Here is a 20,405-nt window from a genome sequence, read left to right as displayed (position 1 = left end):
GCACATAGTCATCATAATTTAGCAGTGTAAGACCAGAGGGAAGGCACATAGTCATCATAATTTAGCAGTGTAAGACCAGAGGGAAGGCACATGGTCATCATAATTTAGCAGTGTAAGACCAGAGGGAAGGCACATGGTCATCATAATTTAGCAGTGTAAGACCAGAGGGAAGGCACATAGTCATCATAATTTAGCAGTGTAAGACCAGAGGGAAGGCACATAGTCATCATAATTTAGCAGTGTAAGACCAGAGGGAAGGCACATAGTCATCATCAACCCCTGCCAGCTCTTGGGCTACTCTTTTCCAACGAATAGTGGGATTGACTGTTTAATTATAACGACCCCACGGCTGAAAGGGCTAGCATATTTAGTGTGACTGAGATTATGGGTGCGTGAAAAGAAAATCTACTTAAAAAGAAAGCTGCGAAACAAAACAATGCTATTAATATACAGAAATCATTTTAGGGAGGTCCGCGTGCCATTAAGAAAATTTGTATACCTGTACAGTTAAAAACAAATAGGAATCCTCAATAACTGCTGCACTTGAAATTCTTTAATACAGGACTACAGTAAACTAAGCTATAAGATCTCGGACGTGGCAAGTAGTCATTCGAAAGGGTTTGTGTATATGTGTGTGTCTTCTTATAACATAGCCACATCGGGCTATCTGCTGAGTCCACCGGCGGGAATCGAATCCCTGATTTTTGCGTTATTAATTCGTAGACTTGCCACTGAGTTTGACTTCTTGAGTATAGAACTTTAATTAGATCTCAAATGGGTCAAAAGATGGCGGAGCTATAAGCTAAAAGTCTGTGCTTGCAAAAAACACAAAAAGACTCAGAGCGGTTCTATGAGCCGTTATGCCGCGGCTAAAAAGTGAAGTGTTTTTTATTTGAATTTCATTTACTAATTTATAAGATTATGCTTCAAGTAAACTAATACGTTTTACAAAAAGAAAAATATATAATACAGACATTATTATTGGGTTGTCAACTATATTTTATGATTTATTTCTAATAATTCTATCAAATAGTCCTCGGTTGTAGATGTGATTCAACAGAACGTGTTTCTCAGTTTCAGTTATTGGCAAAATACTATGGTGATGACTATTATGTTTTGGCAACGTGGTACGTCTGTGGGCTTATACTGATTAGAAATCGTGTTTAGATATTCGTGGTGGGCAGAGCCCTCTGTGCAGCTTTGTTCTTAATAACAAACAGAAAGAGTCATTCTTGTTCAAACAAACAGAATATGCTGTCTACGCCCCGTTTTTTGTGCGTGGTCAATAATCCATAACTAAGGTTTGTTTGTTTGTGTTTTGGAATTTCGCACAAAGCTACTCGAGGGCTATCTGTGCTAGCCGTCCCTAATTTAGCAGTGTAAGACTAGAGGGAAGGCAGCTAGTCATCACCACCCACCGCCAACTCTTGGGCTACTCTTTTGCCAACGAATAGTGGGATTGACCGTCACATTATAACGCCCCCACGGCTGGGAGGGCGAGCATGTTTGGCGCGGCTCGGGCGCGAACCCGCGACCCTCAGATTACGAAGCGCACCCCTTAACGCGCTAGGCCATGCCAGACCCCCCCATAACTAAGGATGGCTATTCCTCGATCGTTCAAGATATCTGACCTGACCCATATGAACCTAACGTGTCGGTCTCTTTGAGAACTTCAATACTTTTTTCTTTTTCCGTAACACATATTTTATTATGTATATATGTGAATGCACTTGCGCAAAGAAATTATAATTAGGCAGTTTCCACTCAAAGTTTATCGGTGCTATAATGCTGTGAAAGAAAGATTTTTGAAACAGAAAACAAAACGTATTTTAATCTTTAACGTTTTGAAGTGAAACACAAAAACTTTTATGTGAGCAAAATCATTCTAGTTCTATTATGTTACCCCCCCCTTCAGTAGCACAGTGGTATGTCAGCGGATTTATAGTACCAGAAACCGGGTTTCGATATTCGTGGTGGGCAGAGCACAGATAACTTATTGTGTTGGCTTTGTGCTAAATTATAAAGAAAAATCTATCATGTTTACGTGTACGTAATCGTATTTTCTTTTGCAATGTTAAATAGTACATGTATGTTTCAGCCGCCATGTTTGTGTTGCCAACAAAGTGGTCACCAAGCCAGTGAAACACTTGGAATTGTACTGTAAGCCTGTCTACAAGACCTTTGTGCATCTGTGTGACAAGACAGAGTTTCGTTTCTGTTCGTCTTACACGTAAGTAGCGAGACGTGAACAAACAATTAGGCCCAGCTCTGAAGTTCAAATACTTATACTTTTTAGCAGAGATAAAACTAAAGATAACAACATGCCAATAAGCAACCAATACTCGAGGTTTCTTAAAACAGTCGTGTTGCGAAACATAAGCAGAGTTTTTTCCACTTTTGATATACAGGAACAGTGAGGTTTTTTTTTTGGTTTTTTTTACTATTTCACCTGCCCTCTAGTGGCTCAGCGATAACACTAAGAGGCTTAATACTCTAACAATCGTTTTATGATAACCCTGGTGGACACATCACAGATAGTCTATTGTGTACCGTTGTGCTTAATAATAAATAAACAAACCCATCTCACCTTTGTTTAATGTTGTTAGTACATTATTATCAGATGGTTAACGTTGTGAATAATTTATTATCAGATGGTTAACGCTGTTAGTACAATATTATCAGATAGTTAACGAGGCTAGTACATTATTATCAGATGATTATCGTTGATAGTACAATATTATCAGATGGTTAACGTGGTCAGTGCGTTATTATCAGATGGTTAATGTCATTAGCACATTATTATCATATGGTTAACATTTTAGTACATTATTATCAGATGGTTAATGTTGCAATTTATTATCAGATGGTAAATGTTGTTAGTACATTATTATCAGATGGTTAACATTTGTAGTACAATATTATCAGATGGTTAACATTTGTAGTACAATATTATCAGATGGCTAATGTCGTTAGCACGTTATTATTAGATGATTAACACTTGTAGTACATTATTATCAGATGGTTAACACTTGTAGCACATTATTATCAGCCTTTGTTTGTTAGAGATGCGCTGGTTGGTCCTGCGATTGTTTGTTTGTTTGTTTTTTGTTTTTAACTTCGCACAAAGCTACACGAGAGCTATCTGTGCTAGCCGTCCCTAATTTAGCAGTGTAAGACTAGAGGGAAGGCAGCTAGTCATCACCACCCACCGCCAACGCTTGGGCTACTCTTTTACCAACGAATAGTGGGTGTTTGACCGTCACATTATAACGCCCCCACGGCTGAAAGGGCGAGCATGTTTGGCGCGACGGGGATGCGAACCCGTGACATTCAGATTACGAGTCGCGTGCCTAAACCACCTGGCCATAGCTAGAACGCATAACCATGTGTAGCTGTGATCGATTTTCCAGAACAAAGAAAAGCTCATACAGAGACTAAGGGTAGTAAACATATCTACAATGCGATTGTTATTGATAATCGAGTAATTTAATTTAGAATTTAGAGCACGGTTTTTATAAACCTAATAAATGTTGACTCTTTAGATTATACGTTAACCATCCGCTTTATTATTCTGGATATAAGTGACAATGCATGAAGTTAGCTTATGTGGTATATGATAAATTTATATCGATTTCTGGAGACACGCTAAGAAGTGAATGCTCTCTTTTGAAATTACTAAACTCTCCCTTTAACTTATCTATAAATCACACTGGTTTTTCGTTGGGGATGCGAACCCGCGACCCTCAGATTACGAGTCGCACGCCTTAACACGCTTGGCCATGCCGGGCCTCCTGCGATAGAAATCTCGATGTCATATCTGGCGAGTCGGTTTCGAATCCATGTGATACCATAAACATCTTCTGCACTTTAAGTTGTAGGTGTGTTAAAATAGTGTTAATCAGTCTGTTAGTATGAATGGTAAGTGTTAGGGAGCTTCTGGTGTTAAAATAGTGTTATTCAGTCTGTTAGTATGAATGGTAAGTGTTAGGGAGCTTCTGGCTGGCTGCTTTTCCTCTGATAAGTAGTTCACATCCATATGGAAAACAGCAGATAACCTTGGTAGGTTTGCCATAATTACAAAACACTAATGCAGTTCGCTTACTGGATGGTGTGTTGACTGACGTAATGGACGATATATTAACTAAAATATAAAACAACTCAACTATCCTTGGCCAGCTTATGCATTCTTGTGTTTCCTCGAACCACAGACAATGGTCTTCATTGAGAGAATTCGTTCAGATTTCTTTTCGTTAGGTGTTGATTCTGACACATCTGCTTTACATACTATTTGTTTCTGATGTCCATTCCTATATCCCTAAACAAGACAACGTTCTTGTTGCCATCTGCAAGACAATGGTCATTCTTTTATAAAAAAAAAAAAATGTCAATCATCCTTTAGTCAACACCTTATGGGTTTGTAGTATCAGTTGATGTCTTGCCATCAATCATCCTTTATTCAACACCTTCTGGGTTTGTAGTACCAGTTGATGTCTTGCCATCAATCATCCTTTATTCAACACCTTCTGGGTTTGTAGTATATTCAACACCTTCTGGGTTTGTAGTACCAGTTGATGGCCATCATTCTTTCAATCATCCTTTATTCAAACCTTCTGGGTTTGTAGTACCAGTTGATGTCTTGCCATCAATCATCCTTTATTCAACACCTTCTGGGTTTGTAGTATCAGTTGATGTCTTGCCATCAATCATCCTTTATTCAACACCTTCTGGGTTTGTAGTATCAGTTGATGTCTTGCCATCAATCATCCTTTATTCAACACCTTCTGGGTTTGTAGTATCAGTTGATGTCTTGCCATCAATCATCCAACACCTTCTGGGTTTGTAGTATCAGTTGATTTGCAATCATCCTTCTGGGTTTTGTAGTATCAGTTGATGTCTTGCCATCAATCATCCTTTATTCAACACCTTCTGGGTTTGTAGTATCAGTTGATGTCTTGCCATCAATCATCCTTTATTCAACACCTTCTGGGTTTGTAGTATCAGTTGATGTCTTGCCATCAATCATCCTTTATTCAACACCTTCTGGGTTTGTAGTATCAGTTGATATCTTGCCATTAATTCATTAATGCTAACGAAACCAAAACCATTCTTTTTTATCCATTCTTCCATAAGTTTCGACCACGTTGTGACCATACATTGTTTTATATCGAAATTAAGAATATTCCCATGTATCTTGGAGTCATATTTGACAAACACTTACTTGAACGACCCACCAACTTAGTATCTCCTCCAAACTCTACCTGCTTCAACGATTAACAGAATGTTTTAGGCTTAAATCCACCTTTCTTTCTGTATTCGGACAAAGTCCTTGTTCAACTTTGTCTGACTTATGATCCCACTGAATGGACCTCCATACATATGCTCCAATTTTACCGCAAGTTACAGGCTCTGAAGCACTCTGCCCTCTGGATAACTTTCACCATATACTGCTTCATCTAACTATGGAACTGTACAACTGATTATGCCTATTATCCAAAGATTTCGGTACACCTCCGAAATCTTCAACTTCGATAATACCATCTTTGGAGGCCTTCTCTTTCTTTCTGTTTGTCATCAAAGGATACTCTTACTTCCTGCAAAACATTTTTTTCCAAACCTTTATTTATTTCTTTTTTTTTGCCACCAGATGTTCCTCTTCATAAACATGTCTTCATGTATAACCTACCAGACTGTCAGACTGTACCTGTTCTAAGGATTAACTGCTCTTTCTGTGTTCTTGGCCAGACACGGCTAGGTGGTTAAGGCACTCTACTCATAATCTGAGGGTGGCGGATTCGAATCCCCGTTGCATCAAACATGCTCGCCCCCTTTCACCTGAGTAGCATTATAATGTGACGGTGAATTCTACTATTCGTTGATAAAAGAGTAGCCCAAAAGTTTCCGGTTGGTGATGAAGACTAGCTGCCTCCCCTCTAGCCTTACACTGCTAAATTAGAAGCAGATAGCGCAGATAGCCCTCGTGTAGCTTTTTGCGAAATTCAGAATAAAGCAAAACAAATCTATGTTCTTGATTATATAATTTCTGATAAAAAATAAAACAATAAAAAATCCATATTTTCCATCTTGTTTATTGTTCAGTTTCATTTTTACGTATCAGTTGAAGACAGTACTTAAGTAAAACCGGAGACTTACTTCTGTGCCATCAGGGGTCAGTCTAGGGGCTATTTTGGGTCTGATAGTCCATTCCACCAGACAATTTCTAGTAATTAATTTTATAATTAAAAATTTAATTGCTTAATCTAAGGAAATTCATGCGCTACGTTCTTATAAAGAATTTTATAATTAAAACAATTTTTGAACAAAAAAAGAGAAAAATCCATAAGTTTTCGTGTGTTTTTTTTTTAAAGCAAAGCTACATCGGGCTATCTGCTGAGCCCACTGAGGGAATTGAACCCCTGATTTTAGCGTTGTAAAACCGTAGCCTCACCGCTCTACTAGCGGGGGATCGTAAGGGCTTCATACTTTTATAAAAACTAATTAGACTCTCCCTCAAAAGCCCCCCCCCAGTAGCATAGCGGTATGTCTGCGGACTTACAAGCTAGAAACCTTCGGTGGGCAGATCACATCTAGCCCATTCTGTAGATTTCTACTTAATTACAAACAAACAAACTTTCCCTAAAGGTGAAAATATATTAAAGTACATTCCATTCGAGTTTCTTAAAACCAATATCAAGCCTCATTTTTGTCTCATCACAGAATAGTTTACGAACGAGCCTACAGATTGGTGTACAAGGTAATTAGCGAAACCCAGATAACTTACAACTGTTGTCCAGGGTGGTCTCGGATTTCCCCAGCTTCTCATGGATGTTCGAAAGGTAGGAAACATCTGTCATATTTTATGTTTATGTACCTTGCTGTCTTATATGCACAATGAAAGACAACCTAAGCAATCTCTGGATGGTATGCTGACCTTTCAATCACAATATATTTATAGCTCTACTTACATGATTTATCGTTTCTACTTACACGATTTATCGCTCTACTTACACGATTTATCGCTTCTACTTACACGATTTATCGCTTCAACTTATACGATTTATCGCTTCTACTTATACGATTTATCGCTTCTACTTATACGATTTATCGCTTCTACTTACACGATTTATCGCTTCTACTTACACGATTTATTGCTTCTACTTACAAAAATTATCGCTTCGTAATTACTGGATATTTATTATTTCTCTGCACCAATTTAAATTTCTTTTAATTTCTCTCAGATAACTTGTTACCTTAGACTAACTTCGATAATAAGCATGTTTAACTGTTTAGAAATAAAAAGATCATTAGGCAGGAGGCAAAAATTTAAACATTTAGATAAACATAAACTAATTATTTACATTATATGCACATGTATTTATGCATTAAATACATCTATATTTATACATTGTATACGTATATGTTTATACATTATGCACATGTATGCTTATACATTATGCACATGAATGTTTATACATTATATACATATATGTTTGCCCCCCACTGGTACAGCAGTAAGTCTGCGGCGTTACAACACTAAAATCAGCGGTTCGATTCCCGTCGGTGGATTCAGTAGATAGCCTGATGTGGCTTTGCTATAAGAAAACATACACTCACACATATGTTTATACATTATGCACGCATATGTTAATACATTATATATTTATGCATTAGATATATCTATATTGATATATTATCTACATCTATATTTATACCATTAATATAAATATAAACTTATATAAGATACATATTTCTCGATGTTTCTCACATAGAACTGTTTATAGTTTACATCTGTGTCTGTAGTTTTTTGTTTACTTGTAAAAATTTAGTTTACTAAACCTGCTAGTTAATAACAGGCTTTACAGTTCCTCAACTGCATTACAGAATCATTAAATTGTAGATCCGCTCAACTTTAAACGAAGGTAAATATAGTAGCGGGTAAGATCTTAGAATTGTTACAGACAGAACGTGGTTTGAAAACAAACATGTCTTTTGGTGCAAGAAAAACGAAACAAAGAGCCAACAGATGGAGTATTCGACACAATATGTCCGATTTTAATTACGAAGGCTATTGGTAATTATTTAAAAAACAACTTATGAATGAAATAAAAATATTTATCTGGAAAAATTCCAGTAGAAAAAATATATATTCGAAAGAATGCCAGTAAATAGTGGGATTGACCGTAATATTATAACGCCCCCACGGCTGAAAGGGTGAGCATGTTTAGTGCGACGGGGATTCGAACGTTCGACCTTCACATTACATGTTGAATGCTTTAACCACCTGGCCATGTCGGGCCTACAGTTAGATATCTCTCCGCTTTGCATTGTTAAAAACAACAACAGAATTAAGGTTTTAATAATTTTTCAGTGAATAAAAAACACTTGTAAATAAAATACATGTTTTAATAGGAATGGTAGTTGATATTTATTTGGGAAATGTTATAACTATAAACTTCTAAAAAGCTGTATATATATATATATATATATTAGGAGCAGCATTTCTATGATTGGAAAGAAAAGCTTACGGTTAATATGTACGTGATATGAAATTTTAACATGTTAAAGGAAAAATGAATGAGGACATTAACGTAGAATGGATTGTTAAATATTGTGGATCATATGGAACCACCACCATCATGATATAATGAGCAGAAAAAGAAACCACATGATAAAACACATGAAGCGAAACCACTGGATACAATGTAAAAAATGAAACCATAACATACCATAGAGAAAGTGACATGAAGCGTTATACCAGGTAAAGCGAAACTAAGTGTTATACGTAGAAAGTGAAATCAAGGGATATAGCATATAAAGTAAGTCGAAGTGATATAACAGAGAAAATGCCATGAAACGATATAGCCGATAAAGTGAAAGGAAGTGATATAATAAAGTGAGACAAAGCGTTATAACATAGAAAGTGAAACCATGTTATATGACAGAAAAAGTGAAGTCCTGAAGAATAACACAGTTCAACCAATAGATATAATGGAGAAACTAAAACAATAAGATATACAGCATAGAATGTAACACAGAAAGTGAAATCAACCGACATAAAAGAAAATGAGAAAACATGTTATATAATAGAAAAAGTGAAACACTCAAATACAGAAGTGAAAGCGAAACCATTATAAATAACAGATAAAGCAAAACAGTGAAATATAAGGAAAACGCGAAACCGTTGAACGTAATGGAGAAAATAGAACTGCAAGATCTGATGAAGAAAGCCAAGCAAGTGACTGATGTGCTAATTAGGTCATGAGAGTCGGAAGTAAAAGGAAATAAACGTGTAGTTCCTGGAATAGTAGACTGTCCCTTAAGGGTAACAGATGGATGAACAGTTAAGGTTTTGTAGTTAAAATAAATAAACACGGCTAACACGCATCTGATGCTTATTTCCTTTAATTGTCTAGTTTGGACTTATTAGGCCCATGTTGATGTAATAAAATTAAGCCTTGTTTCGAAAGATCAAACAGGTATGATAAATTACAAGATATAGATCTGACCTCAATTTTAAATTAATTTCTTAAGTGTGTTTCCTTATAACAAAGCCACATCGAAATATTTGTTGTGTCCAACGAGAAGAATCGAACCCATGATTATAGCATTCTAAATCCGAAACCTTACCGCTGTCCCACCAGGTGGACTAATTTTATAAGATATATAATTTTCATATAGTGGATTCTACAATTTAATAAACAAGCCTATTCACACACTGTTTTCCATGCTGTATTTCTTTGACTACCTTCTCTCGATGGTAGCAATCTAATCTGTTGTTATTGCTTTGAAATCTTTCGCACATAGCTGTTTGCGCACGAATCTGTCAGAATTCAGGAAAGTGTACCAAACCAGATCATTGCACTTGTCCTAGAGGGTGGATGGGCAGAACTTGCGAAGTAGGTGAGTTATATTAACCAAATATTTGTCACACTCGGTAAAGATCGTACCCTCTAAACAAAACCTTTGCAAAAGCATTTTAGGGCGAATAAAGTTCAAAAGTTAACACACTCTCTGATTTCTTGGTTTGTTCGAAACGATGAAAACGGAGATATATTTTAAAGTCTTTAAAAATCAGAAATTAGCTACATTACAAACTCAGCAGAAGATTGCTTTTAAACCAAAACAAGGGTTAATAACTATATTTTGCAATCTTGCTAGTATGGTGTGTGCAATAATATATATATACATATATATAGGGTGGCCCGTAAGTCCCTACCCATCCATATATCTTATGTATCTAGTGTATCTGTGTGCTATCCCTCATTCTCGCTGCATAATATTATGCGACGTCATGTTCTGTGAGACATTTTCAAGTGTAAATGGGCTTAAATCGGCCATATTTTTTCGAAAAAAAATTATAATATATGCGTAATTGAATATAACATGATAGCATATGGATGGGTAAGGACTTACGGGCCACCCTGTACGTAGTGAAAATAAATACTTTTTAATGAAGTTAAATTGTAAAATAAGAAAAATAACAAGGAAGGACTACGTTAAAAATAGTAAATCCAAACCTCTGACTAATTATATTAGTTTGTTTATAACTCAAAAACAAACCGAAACAAAACAAAGTGATCAAAAAACGCTGAATCAACTGAAAAAATCCCAGGGTAGAAGCTACAATGTGGGATTATAAAATGTACCCTGGGATCTTTTCAGTTGATTCAGCGTTTTTTGTTTAATTTGTTTTTGTTCCGGGTTGTTGTTATAACAAACTAATATAAATATATATTTTAATACATGTCTACACTATTTTAATTTTGAATTGTTCTAGGCTAAATAATGAAGTAATCATCACGTGGCATTTGTCGTACATGTGTGAACTGTATATTTTTGTGTGTATATATATATATATATGTTGAAACAGCAAAAAAAAGTTGACAAAATAATTAGTTTAAATAATTAGTTTAAATCTTGACGTCGTTTGCTTGTAGGCCACGAGAGACCTAAGGATTAACATGCTCGATCTGTAAGTCTGAGAATTAATGGTTCGTGACCCGTTACGGCAAAAACGTGCTTTTCCATTTGGGACAGTGGATACGGTGTGATAGTGTTGGTCAAATCCCATTTTTCGATAAGATAAAAATAGATAAAAAGTTGTAGGTGAGTGTTGTCGACTAGCTACATTCCATCTTGAATATCAGTACAAAATTAGAGCTGAATTTATACCAGAAGTCCAGATGCTATTTATGTAATTTTATTACAGTGTTCTCAGCAGCCTATTTTTGTCTGAACACTTGCATAGTGGCTGCGAATGACGTCATTTGTCGTAATCTAGAAGAACACGTGTTAGTAACAGTAACGTAAAAGTGTGATTGTTTGAACAGACGTGAACGAGTGTCGTCAAGACGAAGATTTCTGTGAGCACCAGTGCCTCAACACCTTCGGAAGTTATCGTTGTAAGTGTCATGACGGATTTATTCTGCAGTCGGACAACAAATCGTGCAAATGTGAGTAAATATAAGCAAAAAAACAGCACCTGTTCAGACTCGTTTTCACAAACCAATTGTTTTTATCTCCGTAAACTTACTAAAAGAGCTTAAATATGACAATAACTCTTAGAAAAAAATAATGTGTACTGTTTTCCTACATCAATTATTTTTGAACATAAACAGCAAAATGGATATTTGACCCTTCAAGGTCGTCCTTTCACTTATACCCTTGAAAAGAGTAAAAATTTAAATTCACCTTTTAGATTGCACTAAATCAAATATTTCTCTTTCAAACTGCTGTCAAGTGTTGTCCTCCGATGTATTTACGTCGAATACCCTTTATAAAAACAAAGCATTCCTACTTGGAGTCTATCCTACTTTTTCCATACTCCAATGCCCGGCATGGCCAGGTGGTTCAGGTACTCGACTCGTAATCTAAGGGTCACGGGTTCGAATCCCCGTCACACCAAACATGTTCCTCCTTTCAACCACGAGGGCATTATAATGTGACGGTTAATCCCACTATTCGTTGGTAAAAGAGTAACCCAAAAGTTGGCGGTGGGTGGTGATGACTACTTGCCTTCCCTCTAATCTTACACTGCTAAATTAGGGACGGCTAGCGCAAATATTCCTCGTGTAGCTTTACGCGAAATTCTAAAATGAACGAACAAAAACCATATCCCAAACTTGTGTCCTCTCGTCCTCTTATCTTCAGAATATGTCACAAAGAAATCAGAGTCCCATAAACTTCAAGGTCAACCCTTATCTTTCTTTTATCAAGAAAAAACAAGTTAAAATATCTTATCCCATCTCATAAGATAACTCTCCAGTAGCCTTCGTTTGGACCATTTCTATTAAGTCAATATCCTTCCTTGGATAAGAAGACATAACCATGCGCGAAATTCAAAACAAACAAACTAATTTTGCCCCTATTATTATAACGAGTACAGATAATGCAACGCAAGGGCTCGAGCACTGATCCTTAAGGTACATCCATAGTGTCAATGGTTCAGTATGACCATATTTCATTAATAATAATACATTGACCTCTCCCATCCGATCACCCTATTATCCAATTAACTAGTACAGTGGTACCTCGATTCTCGAACTTAATCCGTTCCAGAAGGCTGTTCGAAAACCGAATCAATTTTTCCCATAACAAATACTGTAAGTTAAATTAATCCGTTACAGACCTCCAAAAATTACGCATTATGAAGCATTTTAATTAAAAATATTGCTTATTTATACCTGTATAATAATACTTACATGTCAACCACAAAAACTATAAACACAATAAAAAAACAATAAATGAAAATTTAATTGCACTTTACCTGTGCTGAGGAGAGCTGATGGTGTAAGTGAAAGGTGGTGAGGAACGTGGAGAGTAGGAGAGTTATTATTGTTTGGGAAGGGGAGTCACCTTCCATTAAAACGTCAGGTAACTCTTCTTCTGGGGTTCTTTTTCTTTTCTGTTTCATTGCACTGCTATAACCTGCTTGAGACTCACTGGACCTATTTCTCACTAAAAACTTGTCTAATGGGGTTTGTTTCTGCCTGGCACCCTCCCCATGTCTCACCACACTATGTATGCCACTTCTCTTCCTAAATTTTTCAAACCACCCCCTACTAGCCTTAAACTCGTCACTTGTATGAGCACTTGTTCCAGGGGTGTTTTTCAGCAGTTCAGCATGTAACTGCTTTGCTTTCTCACAAATGATGGTCTCAGAAATGCTATCACCAGCTAACTGTTTTTCGTTTACCCAAATCAACAACAGTTTTTCTACCTCTTCCATTGTTTGTGATCTTTGTTTCGTCAGCACTGTCACTCCTTTTGCAACATCAGCTACTTTGATGACCTCTTTATTTTTCAGTATGGTGCAGACTGTAGACTCCGCCATACTAAACTGTGTAACAAGGTCAGACACACGAACACCACTCTCATACTTCGCTATGAGATCTTTTTTCACCTCTATTGTGGCTCTAACAACTTTTCTTTTTAGTTTGCTGCTTTCATTATCCTTCTTTGACCCCATGGTGGCTTATTTATTCAGAATATTTAGAAAAACAACAAAAATAAAAAACGAGAACATTCACAGCAGATTTTAGCGGGGGTGTGGACTGAGCGACAGATGCGGGTAAAATGTTTTGGGCAAGTTGACGTCAGCCGAAAATGGTCGAAGGGTCTTTCGGGTCATCAGTCGGGTTATTTCGGGAGTTCGGGCCAGGACAGCTTGGTCCTATTGATGTCAATGTTTAGCTGACATTTTGTGCGGAATATTAAAGATTTTTGAAAATCTAAATGCACCATTTTGATCATCTAGTACTCGGCATGGCCAGGTGATCAGGGCATTCGACTCGAAGGTCGCAGGTTCCAATCCTCGTCGAACCAAACATGCTCGCTCTTTTAATGCTGAGGACGTTATAGTATGACGGTCAATCCCACTATTAGTTGGTAAATGGGTAGTTCAAGAGCTGGTAGTGGGCAGTGATGACAAGAGAACGCAGTCTTGTTTGTTTGTTTGTCTTTTAATTTCTCGCAAAGCCACTCAAGGGCTATCTGCGCTAGCCGTCCCTAATTTAGCAGTGTAAGACTAGAGGGAAGGCAGCTAGTCATCACCACCCACCGCCAACTCTTGGGCTACTCCTTTACCAACGAATAGTGGGATTGACCGCACATTATAACGCCCCCACGGCTGAAAGGGCGAGCATGTTTGGTGCGACGGGGATTCGAACCCGCGACCCTCGGATTACGAGTCGAACGCCTTAACCCACCTGGCCATGCCGGGGCCAACGCTAAAGGCTATTTAACTGTTGTAATCGTTTTGTATGTCAATAATGTCTAGCAATAAAATAAGGTAATTCAATATTAACCACATTGAAAGACCATTCGCGTATTTTAACGGTATTAACTGATGTTAATCACGCATTATTCTTATTGGCATGTACGTATTTCAAGCACTGAATTTATTCTGCTTAAAAATTCCGCTCAGTAAAATAAATAAAAACCAATATTCTGTTAAGTTTCGACCACTTAAGGTAGTCAATACTGCCGCATGTAATCTGTAACGCTATTCATTAGGATCCCTTCATTAATTCTGCACCACGTGAACTTCGTTTTCTGATTGGTTAGCTGAAGTATCCCGTTATTTTATAGCGTCCATAAAACGATACATGACTTCTAGTTCAAACATCGCCCTCTCAAAAGGTTATTTAATACCGAACATTTCAAATTAAATAACGTGACGAGAAAACACTGCGAAGAGATTTGTGTGACAAACGTTTGGCCGATAAGACAACTCTGCTTTGTATCAAATATCCCTTAATCTCTTTCTTCGTTTAGATCAGTAAACAACGACGTCAATAGCGCCCTCTGTAAAAGCTACTCAACACGTCTTATATAATTAAAAACGGCTGGTATGAGCAGAGAAGGCACAAAGAGAGGAGGGAAAAACGTCGGTCATCGTCAGGTTCACAAAGAAAGAAAGGGGTTACTGGCCAGTAGCTGACCACATCTTTGAAGACGGTTGTGTAATTGAATGCATTCTCTACCCATATCAGCCGTTTGTACACATGATTTTCTCTACAAGTGGGTTTTCTTGTCACCACGGACTACTCAACACGTCTATCATTAATTATATAAACAATACAATATCGACATACTATTAACAACATTTAAAAATAACTGTTACTATTATTATTTCTGTAGTAAACATGAATCGTTTCCCTGACCAAGATTTTCTTCGAGGATACGAAGAACTCGCAAAAAAGGTCATGAACTTGGAAAAGGTCAGAATTATATATATATATAGGTAATGATTTGCCTTTCTGTTTGTAGTGCAGATATATCTGTTTCTTTTCGTCCTACTTCTTTCTTGTTCTTGCAGATTGTCTACTGGCTCTACTTACTTCTAAAATTAAACTCAGTGAATTAGTACCATCTCTGTTTATTCCTACCTTGCAACTCAACGAATTAGTACCATCTCTGTTTATTCCTACCTTGCAACTCAACGAATTAGTACCATCTCTGTTTATTCCTACCTTTCAACTCAACGAATTAGTACCATCTCTGTTCATTCCTACCTTTCAACTCAACGAATTAGTACCATCTCTGTTTATTCCTGCCATTCAACTCAACGAATTACTACCACCTCTATTTATTCCTGCCGTTCAACTCAACAAATTACTACCATCTCTGTTTATTCCTACCTTTCAACTCAACGAATTACTACCATCTCTGTTTATTCCTACCTTTCAACTCAACGAATTAGTACCATCTCTGTTTATTCCTACCATTCAACTCAACGAATTAGTACCATCGCTGTTTATTCCTACCATTCAACTCAACGAATTAGTACCATCTCTGTTTATTCCTACCATTCAACTCAACGAATTAGTACCATCTCTGTTTATTCCTACCTTTCAACTCAACGAATTACTACCATCTTTGTTTATTCCTACCATTCAACTCAACGAATTACTACCATCTCTGTTTATTCCTACCTTTCAACTCAACGAATTAGTATCATCTCTGTTTATTCCTACCTTTCAACTCAACGAATTACTACCATCTCTATTTATTCCTACCTTTCAACTCAACGAATTAGTACCATCTCTGTTTATTCCTACCTTTCAACTCAACGAATTAGTACCATCTCTGTTTATTCCTGCCATTCAACTCAACGAATTACTACCACCTCTGTTTATTCCTGCCGTTCAACTCAACGAATTACTACCACCTCTGTTTATTCCTGCCGTTCAACTCAACAAATTACTACCATCTCTGTTTATTCCTACCTTTCAACTCAACGAATTACTACCATCTCTGTTTATTCCTACCTTTCAACTCAACGAATTAGTACCATCTCTGTTTATTCCTACCATTCAACTCAACGAATTAGTACCATCGCTGTTTATTCCTACCATTCAACTCAACGAATTAGTACCATCTCTGTTTATTCCTACCATTCAACTCAACGAATTAGTACCATCTCTGTTTATTCCTACCTTTCAACTCAACGAATTACTACCATCTTTGTTTATTCCTACCATTCAACTCAACGAATTACTACCATCTCTGTTTATTCCTACCTTTCAACTCAACGAATTAGTATCATCTCTGTTTATTCCTACCTTTCAACTCAACGAATTACTACCATCTCTGTTTATTCCTACCTTTCAACTCAACGAATTAGTACCATCTCTGTTTATTCCTACCTTTCAACTCAACGAATTACTACCATCTCTGTTTATTCTTACCATTCAACTCAACGAATTACTACCATCTCTGTTTATTCTTACCATTCAACTCAACGAATTACTACCATCTCTGTTTATTCCTACCTTTCAACTCAACGAATTAGTATCATCTCTGTTTATTCCTACCTTTCAACTCAACGAATTAGTGCCATCTCTGTTTATTCCTACCTTTCAACTCAACGAATTAGTACCATTTCTGTTTATTCCTGCCATTCAACTCAACGAATTACTACCATCTCTGTTTATTCCTACCATTCAACTCAACGAATTAGTACCATCTCTGTTTATTCCTACCTTTCAACTCAACGAATTACTACCATCTCTGTTTATTCCTACCTTTCAACTCAACGAATTACTACCATCTCTGTTTATTCCTACCTTTCATCTCAACGAATTAGTGCCATCTCTGTTTATTCCTACCAGTGAATTACATTTTCCTATACTAACGTGAAACCTAACGAAATATCAAATGTTTTTACTTCGACTATCACCAAGCATCCATTTCTAACATTAAACTCAATGGACCATCTCTGACTGTATTTAACCCTCCAAACATTAATTATACAAACCAGCACTAAGTGTATTTACTCTGATATCAAATCCAGTTAATGACAACCACCCGTATAATTTTACTCCGACCATTAAACTCGCTCAGTGATTATCAACTGTGTTAGTTCTTAATATTAAATTTCGTGAATAATTATAAGCTGCGTTATCTTTTAACATCCAACTCGGTTAAATTCAAATACCTGTTTAGAAGAATTTACCGAAGATAAAGAAAGTTTTATTTGATTTGTTAGATTCAAGAAAAACACAATATTACAAAGCTTGAGAACCAACTAGAGCAATTAGCAAGTATATTTTCGTCCATTCGTCGTCAATCCAATGTTATTGTCGGGTCTTCAAACTTGAAGCCACATGAAATAGACTATGATTCCATGTACGGATCCCCTTGGGATCGAATCAACTCGCTTAGTGAGCAGATATCTTTACTGGAAGAGAAACTTGAAGAATGTAAGTGAATATTAACATTGTGTTCATGGAACGTATTTGTTTTCAACGATAAACGATTTAATTCTTCGTCGTAGATGCTCGCTTACTGCCACCTTGTGGTGTAATCTATGGCAATCAGGATAAGTGATTTTATTTATTAAATATGTCTCAAATGCGCATTGTTCTTACAACCTATTTAGGGTAAAACGGTGGCTGTTGCATATGGCGAACATAACATTTAAAATTACGCATTTAATTAATAACGTATAAATGACTTAAAGTAATTTTTTTCTTCATGTTTTGGTTTACTTAAGTGTGATATTGTTAAAATAAACTGATCATTATGTGTTGCATTTTAGTTCTCAAAGCTCTTATGTTCACTGCACGAAGAATGGTTACCACATAAGAATATCTCATTTTATAAGAACAAAATTCTTGCGCTGTTCAGAAACTACACTTCCTCCCTTTTCAATCCAAGGGTTCGAATCCCTGTAGCACCAAACATGCTCGCCATTTCAGCCGTGGGTGCGTTATAATGTGACGGTCAATTCCACTATTCGTTGGTAAAATAGTAGTCCAAGAGTTGGCTGCTTCCCCTCTAGTCTTACATTGTCAACTTAGAGATGGCTAGCGCATACAGCCCTGGTGTAGCTTTGCGCGAAATTCAAAAAAGAAATTCTCCCTTTTCGATCGTTCCTCAGTCCGATGTCCACCATAGATCAATTTATAAAGAGCAGAGCTATTGAAAAAGGTTGTGAGACGCGTCTTACACCAACATTTTGGTGACGTTCCAAAGGTCCTCCATTCTACACAGTCATCCGCTTCCAAGATAACATTTAAGTAAACCAAAGATATATTAATCCTCGTTCAGTGATAGTACCAAAAGATACGTCCAACTTCAATCGCAGTGATGATTTGGGGTTCTGCTCGGTGCCCTTTACAACCATGTACCTCATTTCGCGGACGAGACTGTTGCTTTGGAATGACTTGGGGTCCGTTGCTGTTCTAATGCTCTGTTCTGGGAATTTATCAGTACCTACTTTTAAGAATATCATGCAGCTTTTTCCTGCATCGTTTGATAATTTCTTTAAGCGGATACCTGTCCTCAGAACACTGTGTGACGTATGTCTCCAGCATTAATGCGACCAGGGTTGCGTTGAACTGTTCAGTGGTCGGTAATTATTCAGGAGCCTACTGTATGGGTACTAACACTATTACTGGTGCTTCCATGTTTCCCACCTTTTAAATGCGATTAACCCTCTGTATAAACAATGTAGCATATACAAAAATCGTTCTTAATAAAGGGTGGATAACACTCTATATAAAAATGTATCTTTGATGTCTAAACTTGGCTGCTTCTTATTTTTTGACAGGTACCTGCAAACATTAATGGACGTCTCCTCCAGTTTCATCTTGACCATCGCACGTGTTATAACTATGGCTTCACTTGTTCATCGTCACTGACACAAACTGTGTCTTTTTGTATGTCTGCCTTTTTCAAAACTTTATTAGCGGTGGCTAATGATGGACATCGGGAACTATCGCACCAGATTATGGACTTCAATAACGTCTTGTCATATGTCTAAAAAATTGGAGAAGTACTGGGTTTAGCTTCATAAAAAAACAATAAAAATAGCAGAATTATGTGCAAATAATTAAAGAATTGCCAAAAAAATCCCAGTTAGCTTGAGAGGCAATTGTTTTACGTCGCCTCTCAATCGTACAGCGGTATGTATGTGGACTTATTACGCTAGAATCCATGTTTATAAACATGGTGGGCGGAGCACAGATAGCCCGTTGTGTAGCTTTGTGCTTAACTTCAAATAAACAATTTTAACGTTGTATCATTTTAACTGTGTGTACGTGTGTTTATTTTCGTATCTTGTACGTTCAGGTTCAAATCCGGTCCAGAGGAGTCGAGGGTCACCAATGTCAATAGAGTGAAAAAACAATAGAAAAGGGGAAAAAACCTACATCTAAATATGGTTGAGTTCAAATCCCATTTTATTACCTTGCATGTTTAATATATTTTGAAATATTCATATAGGTTCTCTTATGTCGCATTGACAGAAGAATTTGGATTATGTTTTAAACAAAACACTGAGAACACTTTTTATTTTATCCTTTAAGAATAACAAGTTTGCCCTGTAAATATTTTTTTCAAAATTCTTCAATCATTTATGCATTATTAAGCTGGTGTGTTGTTAATATCTTGTCATATATATATATATAAAAAAAACCTTTTGAGGACAATGGTATAAGAACAAATGCTAAGGCTGTCCTTATTCTGTTACCCATGCTGCTCGATTTCAAAGAATATTTTATAGCGTATACAAGGAGAAAAGATTTTGTCACTGGATAATTTAAATGGATTGAGAATTTTTTTTTCCTCGGTTCATGTATGCGTGCAAGTGATACGAGGAAATTTGGAAAATCAGTGTTACCACTTTCAACTGAAGAATATGAATGAGAACGAGTGTGGTCTTACAGTTCATGTTAGAAGCTACGTTTAAGAGTATCAGAACTTGATGTATATTCTCACGTTCGAAAATACGTATTATACAGTGTGCATGCAGACGTTACGAAAAACTCGGAAATTCATTATTATTATTCTAAACAAGAATAATGAATTATATATATATATATATTCCTCTCTACGTTATAATACCATTATAACAAGGTATTGATTTTTCGTACGAAAGAATAAACGAGGCTGCTTTGTTT

At 36.6% G+C, this 20,405-nt stretch overlaps 1 protein-coding gene across 5 annotated transcripts in view; it reads left to right on the top strand.

Annotated features, from left to right (window-relative positions):
• LOC143247584 (epidermal growth factor-like protein 8) overlaps window positions 1-19,534 on the top strand; it is a 35,094-nt gene extending 15,560 nt beyond the window's left edge. For 2 of the 5 annotated variants that reach the window (XM_076495892.1, XM_076495891.1), the window contains exons 3-9: window positions 2,099-2,230; window positions 6,715-6,833; window positions 9,802-9,897; window positions 11,328-11,450; window positions 15,139-15,218; window positions 17,489-17,702; window positions 19,055-19,534. In XM_076495892.1, coding sequence (XP_076352007.1) covers window positions 2,099-2,230; window positions 6,715-6,833; window positions 9,802-9,897; window positions 11,328-11,450; window positions 15,139-15,218; window positions 17,489-17,702; window positions 19,055-19,071 — 781 coding nt within the window. In that variant the 3' untranslated portion in view covers window positions 19,072-19,534. The remainder of the gene's footprint in view (window positions 1-2,098; window positions 2,231-6,714; window positions 6,834-9,801; window positions 9,898-11,327; window positions 11,451-15,138; window positions 15,219-17,488; window positions 17,703-19,054) is intronic. The other 3 variants (XM_076495895.1, XM_076495893.1, XM_076495894.1) reach the window with 3 other exon arrangements.
• Window positions 19,535-20,405: the final 871 nt, after the last annotated feature.

Source organism: Tachypleus tridentatus, chromosome 3 (genome assembly GCF_004210375.1).
Source record: "Tachypleus tridentatus isolate NWPU-2018 chromosome 3, ASM421037v1, whole genome shotgun sequence".
Taxonomy (NCBI): domain Eukaryota; kingdom Metazoa; phylum Arthropoda; class Merostomata; order Xiphosura; family Limulidae; genus Tachypleus; species Tachypleus tridentatus.
This window is presented reverse-complemented; position numbering and strand designations above follow the sequence as displayed.